General features: G+C 37.4%; 1 protein-coding gene across 1 annotated transcript in view; it reads right to left on the bottom strand.

Moving 5' to 3' along the window:
- Positions 1-210: 210 nt before the first annotated feature.
- The window catches only part of LOC111581441 (ovochymase-2), a 12,170-nt gene continuing 5,492 nt past the window's right edge, over positions 211-6,888 (bottom strand). The window contains exons 5-11 of the mRNA XM_055006482.1: positions 5,924-6,067; positions 5,548-5,672; positions 4,329-4,422; positions 4,105-4,236; positions 2,100-2,180; positions 976-1,025; positions 211-435 (exon numbers count right to left, since the gene is read on the bottom strand). Coding sequence (XP_054862457.1) covers positions 1,000-1,025; positions 2,100-2,180; positions 4,105-4,236; positions 4,329-4,422; positions 5,548-5,672; positions 5,924-6,067 — 602 coding nt within the window. The 3' untranslated portion in view covers positions 211-435; positions 976-999. The remainder of the gene's footprint in view (positions 436-975; positions 1,026-2,099; positions 2,181-4,104; positions 4,237-4,328; positions 4,423-5,547; positions 5,673-5,923; positions 6,068-6,888) is intronic.

Raw genomic sequence — 6,888 nt, 5'->3', positions numbered from 1 at the left:
AAATGAGAATAATAAAATAAAATGATGTGTAGTTTAAGTGTTATTCTACAGGATGTTCTGTTAAATTACAGAAAATAACTGGTAAAATCACAGAAAATAGGTATTAATTTATGTGTTAAATGTAAAAACAAACAATTTCCACATGAGAAGTCGGTATTTTTAAAAATTTATTCTTTTCCAACATTTGACTGTAAAATTACAAAACATTTGCTGTATAAACCAGAAAAAACCTTATTATTTCACAGATAGTTGCTGCTATTTGAAGGTACATGTTGTTGCTGATCCCACCTGTCTCCTCCTGACTCACACCTGAGTGGGCGGAGCCTCCAGGGTCACCTGAGTGGGCGGAGCCTATGAAAGAAGAGGAACAGTGGAGGGAATAAACCTCAGCAGAGCATCGAGTCTCAGAGGTTCTGGTTGTGAAGATGAAGAACTCTGGAGACAAACAGAGAACCGAGAGTTTAATTCTGCAGAGAGACAAAGAAAAGACGGAGAAAATACAAGAAAAACTGATGAAAAACACAAGAAAAACTGATGAAAAACAAGAAAAACAGAAGAAAAATTGAAGAAAAATAAAAAACATGAGAAATGGAAGAAAAACGGAAGAAAAACGGAAGAAAAAAAGAAAAATAAGAAAAACTGAAGAAAAACAAGAAAAATTGAAGAAAAAAGAAGAAAAACTGAAGAAAAAGAAGAAAAACTGAAAAAAGAGAAAAACTTTTTAAAAAACAAGAAAAATTGAAGAAAAACTGATGAAATACTGAAGAAACTGAAACATCTGTAAAATAATTCTATTTTTGCTGATTTAAAAACAGCAAAAATAATCATAGTCAATGTTCAGGATAAATGATCATTTAGAAGAAAGAGATTTTTTTAATCTGTAGTGTTTATTCTGTTAAAACACTACAGATTAAAAATTACTTTTTACTGAAATTTAACAAAACAGAGAAAATCTGTAAAATAATTCCAGTGTACCTGTTGGTTCTATTGTCATCAGTTTCAACCTGTTGATGGATTCAGTTTTTCTGGAAGAAAAGCAGAAAGTGACAGTTTGAATCTCTGAACGATGGTTTATTATTATTATTATTATTATTATTATTATTATTATTATGTTAGTGTTTATTATCATTTAGTGAACTCACGTTGTGAAGATACGGAGTTAAAGATCCAGAAGACGAAGAAGCAAAGTTTGGACGGTAAAAACTGATAAAATGTGTCTCTTCTAGTCGAGAAAAATACTGAAAATGTAGAAATATTCACTGATGCTGACAATAAAAGCAGCAAAGCTTTTAAATATAGTCTGAAATAGTAGATAATAGAAATATAGATCCATCCATATCTATACACTTACAGGAACATCGCACTTTTTTCCATCTTTAATGTCCAATAGTTATTAATTATTGCCATTTTGGACAATTTTGAGTCATGTTCGACCATCTTTATCTCATTTCAAACCAATTTTTGGGATTTTTAGAAAGGTTATAAGTCGTTTTGGACAAATTTAAGAAATTTTGGAGAGATTTCAAGTCATTTCAGACAAGTTTCCTGTCATCTCTGGTGAAATGTCGATCAACGACTTTGGAGAAATGTGGACCAAAGACTGTATTTTAGTAGAAATATGGATCCATCCATAGATATACACTTACAGGAACTTTATAGAGACACAGTACCAGCCTGGATTTTGCACTTTTTTCCATCTTCAAGGTCCAGTAATTATAAAAATGTGTCCTCTGTTGGATCCATTCAGTGATTCTGATCAGATAGAAACTATTCTGTCTGTTTTCTCACCACATTTCACGATTGTAGGAGTTTTATTTCTTTAGATATTGAACATTTAAAATCAACATGTGTGTCTTTCTTCTGTCTCTACTGTTTGCAGTCGAAGGCGTCTCGTGTCTCAGCTGTAGCTTCAGTGTTAAACGTCTCATTGACTTCCTAAATGCCACAGCTGAGCTTCACCACACCCAGAAACCACCAGGAGATGTCAAACACCGTCATTCCTTCACATCGACCGGCTCAATATTTAATGTCCTCCTCAGCAGCAGGACACTGGACTCTTTCTCTGGTCATATAAAACGTAAAACTAACATGAAACAAACCGTAAGACGCTGTGTGTTGCTGGTTAACTGTGAAAACATCTGGATGTTCGTCCACATCTGTTCTGTCCGGATCATGTAGATCTGCAGAAAAAATGAAAAGAAGCAGAGAAAGTTGAGTTATTTTACATGTAGATGGGTGTTGGATAACGTGAATATGTACTGCAGCTCAGGGTTCAGCAAAGGATTAAAGTCACTGTCGATGACTGACTGGTAAAAAAAATAAAATAAAATAAAATAAAATAAAATAAAAAAAACTACAAAAAAAACCTATCAGTTTTGTTAAAAACACATTTCTTTAGAGTACGCTGGGGTTTCTGGTAGTTTTCAGACTGGCTAGCAGGAATTAGCAAGCTAGCTTAAGTTGTTTGAAGCTAATCTGTGAGCCAAACAGGTTAACACAAGCTAGTTTTAGCATCTGAAGTCAGTGGATTCACACTATGATGATGCTGCTCTGAAGCTTGTAGCTGCTTTAATAAGTTTTCTTTCCATTTTTCCTTTTAATTTTTAGGTCATTAGCAGTAATTTAACAGCATTTTACAGTAATATTTTATTTTCTCCAGACAGTGAGGCGTTCACTGAACTGAAACCGACCAACTGCAAGTGAACAGTCACTTATTACTGCCTAGCTCACACACCTGAACACACCTGAACACACCTGAACACACCTGAACCAACCTAAACACACCTGAACCCACCTGAACACATCTAAACACACCTGGACACACCTGGACACACCTAAACACACCTGAGCACACCTGAACACATCTAAACACACCTGGACACACCTGAACACACCTGGACACACCTGGACACATCTAAACACACCTGAACACACCTGAACACACCTGAACACACCTGAACCAACCTAAACACACCTGAACCCACCTGAACCCACCTGAACACACCTAAACACACCTGGACACACCTAAACACACCTGAGCACACCTGAACACACCTGGACACACCTGAACACATCTAAACACACCTGGACACACCTGAACACACCTGAACACATCTAAACACACCTGAACACACCTGGACACACCTGGACACATCTAAACACACCTGGACACACCTAAACACACCTGAGCACACCTGAACACACCTGGACACACCTGAACACATCTAAACACACCTGGACACACCTGAACACACCTAAACACACCTGAACACACCTGAACCCACCTGAACACACCTGGACACACCTAAACACACCTGGACACACCTAAACACACCTGAGCACACCTGAACACACCTGGACACACCTGAACACATCTAAACACACCTGGACACACCTGAACACACCTAAACACACCTGAACACACCTGGACACACCTGAACACACCTGGACACACCTGGACACATCTAAACACACCTGGACACACCTGAACACATCTAAACACACCTGAACACATCTAAACACACCTGGACACACCTGAACACACCTGGACACACCTGAACACACCTGGACACACCTGGACACATCTAAACACATCTAAACACACCTGGACACACCTGAACACACCTGGACACACCTGGACACACCTGAATACACCTGGACACACCTGGACACACCTGAACACATCTAAACACACCTGAACACATCTAAACACACCTGAACACATCTAAACACACCTGGACACACCTGAACACACCTGGACACACCTGGACACACCTGAACACACCTGGACACACCTGGACACATCTAAACACACCTGGACACACCTGAACACACCTGGACACACCTGAACACACCTGAACACACCTGGACACTCCTGAACACACCTAAACACACCTGAACACACCTGGACACACCTGAACACATCTAAACACACCTGAACACATCTAAACACACCTGGACACACCTGGACACATCTAAACACACCTGGACACACCTGAACACATCTAAACACACCTGAACACATCTAAACACACCTGAACACATCTAAACACACCCGAACACATCTAAACACACCTGGACACATCTAAACACACCTGGACACACCTGTATGACTGATGAAGGTCAGCGCTGCTCTGAAGCCTCGCTGCGTGACGCTGCTGTCGGAGCTGAACTGAAGGACCAGGATGCTGCTGTAGGACAGGACGGGAGGAGGGACGCTGCTGCCGCACAACACGGCTGGACACCATAGAACAAGAAAATATATTTACAGCTTTAAAAAGATGCAACAGATGCAGATCATAAAGACACATAAAGACAATAAAACCCACCGATCTCCTCCGTTCCTGCAACGTCTCCAAACACAGCGAGGGAATCATATAAACATCTGTCTGATTCCTCCAAGTCAAAGTCTGTAAAGTCCAGCTGAAAAACACAAAAATCAACCTTTAGTTACCTAAAAGTGATAAAATCAGAGTTCTACCTTCATCCTGTGAATATTTCAGAGTTCCATAGAGGTGGCTCCAGATTTATCACTTTTTAATGGACTTTTTCCATCATTTCTGAGCCAATTTGGATCATTTTCGAGTCGTTTCGCACAAATTTTGAGTCATTTTCTACCATTTCTGAAGCATTGTGGACTAATTTTGTGTCGTTCTGCAAATTTTCATTCAGTTTGGATCATTCTGGGTAATTTTAGATGAATTCTGACTCATTTTGGACAATTTTCTTGTCATTTTCAACAGGTTTTATGTCAACTTGGCTATTTTCTCCTCATTTTGGATCATTTTGAGTCATTTAGAACAAATTTCATGTCATTCTGAACTCATTCTTTGTAATTATGGATCATTTTCAAGTCATTTAGGGCAGATTTCAGGTCCTTTTGAACATTTTTTTTAGTAATTTGGGGAAATATTGAGTCATATTGGAAAGTTTTTGTCAATTTTTTGGAGAGAATTTAATAATTTGGGGATAATTTAGTGTAATTTTGGACATCTTTTGTCATTTTGAACATTTTTTTTTAGCCATTTCTGACTAGTATTGAACACAATTGGGACAATTTTGTGCAATTTTAGCCAACTTTCGTGTAATTTGACCAATTTTTTAATAATAAAAACGCATCTGAGTTGTGGTAAAAACTGATACCAGATCAGTTTTACATCCATCCAGGTGTCTAAACACTGAATCTGGTTTCTGTTCATTTTCTCTGTAACCAGCTTTGAGCATCAGTATTATGGGATGGATCCTAGTTGTTTAAAATTATACAAAAAAAAGTTTCTGAACAGAAACCAGATTTAGTGTTCAGACTGAGACACTTGGATGGATGTAAAACTGATCTGGGGCCAGTTTTTACCAGAACTACCAGACTTTATTGCGTTTGTAAACTTGGATATTTAACCGCGATTTTTAAAATCTGCAGCTGACCAATCATTGGAGCCAAAAATCACTGATGTCACGATGCAGCAATAATGAACCGATCGTGTTTTAATGAACTGAAAGTTAAATATTGCTTAAGTTTTACTGTAATCTCTGGAAAACTTGTGGCGTTACTTTGACAACGTGGCCCTGAGGAGCGTACACCACCCAGCGGAGGGCGCAGCCGTCACTGTAGGATTGTGGGTAATCTGGGGTTTGAACGGTGACCTGATCCTCCACCAGAACCACCGACCCACAACCTGGTCGACACAAACACACACAGAGCAGCTGAGCACAACAAAACGCAAAGAACACACACACAATCAGCAGCTCAGTACTGAGGAAAACTGTCTGTTATCGTTGTTGTTGCTGTTGTGTTTGTTGTTGTGTTATTGTTGTCGGTGTTGTTATTGTGTTGTTGTTTTTATTGTTGTTGTGTTGTTGTTGTTTTTATTGCTGTTTTTGTGTTGTTGTTGTTGTTGTTGTCATTGTTGTTGTTGTTTTCTCCCACCAGGTCCAGTGTGTCCTCTGACGGCTCGGTGCTTCACTATAAAACCACTTCCTGATCCGCTGATGTCAGAGGAGAAGAGCAGCGTTGCATTCTGGGAGTTGTAGAGCAGCAGCGGACCAGGTGTGACTCTGCCGCAGAAAACACCTGAAATAAAAGGTAAACGAGATTTAAAAATAAAAAATAACCGTGTTTTACCCGGAGGACACATGTTGTCTGTGTGAACATCTGGAACATCTGGAAGTTTTAACATACAATCGCTAGCATTAGCATTAGCATTAGCATTAGCATTGTGTTATTTATATTTAAAGAGGCAAAAATCATTTTTTTCTTTACTGTAAAACATTTTTAATAGGTTTTGCCTGTATATTTTAACGATTTAAAATTATTTCACAGATTTTCCAAGTTTTGTTAAATTACAAAAAATAACTGAAAGAAAATCACAGAAAAACTATCAATTTAATTCATATGTTGACTATGCAAAACTAAATGAAACAAACAAACAAACAAAGACGGAAATAACACCCACATTAAAAAATCAGTATTTTTGTCGATAGTAAAATATATATTTTACAACATTTGGCGATAAAATTACACCATAAAATAGCAAAAATGCCAATATTTTGCAGATATTTTCCATTATTTTCACTGTTTTCACAGTTTTTGAATGTTACATCCACTTAAACTAAAATGTGTAAAAACTGATGCTTTATAAATGTTTTACACGTTTATGTGCAAATAACTAACATTTTGACACAAAAAGATTTAAAATACAAGCTTATCATTTTTTTACAATTTTTAAAATTTTTATGTAATGGATGAAACTATTAAATTCAATTTTAGGGACTTGATATGAGGTCAAAATTAATTTTACTGTAATTATTTCTACATATTTCTAAGTTTATTTTCATTTATTGGCTTAATATGAGGTTAGAATAACAGTTAGATGAAATATTATTTATGTTTAG

The sequence above is a fragment of the Amphiprion ocellaris genome, chromosome 3 (assembly GCF_022539595.1).
Source record: "Amphiprion ocellaris isolate individual 3 ecotype Okinawa chromosome 3, ASM2253959v1, whole genome shotgun sequence".
NCBI lineage: Eukaryota > Metazoa > Chordata > Actinopteri > Pomacentridae > Amphiprion > Amphiprion ocellaris.
Note: the sequence above shows the minus strand (reverse complement) of the source record. Positions and strands in the feature narration are given on the sequence as shown.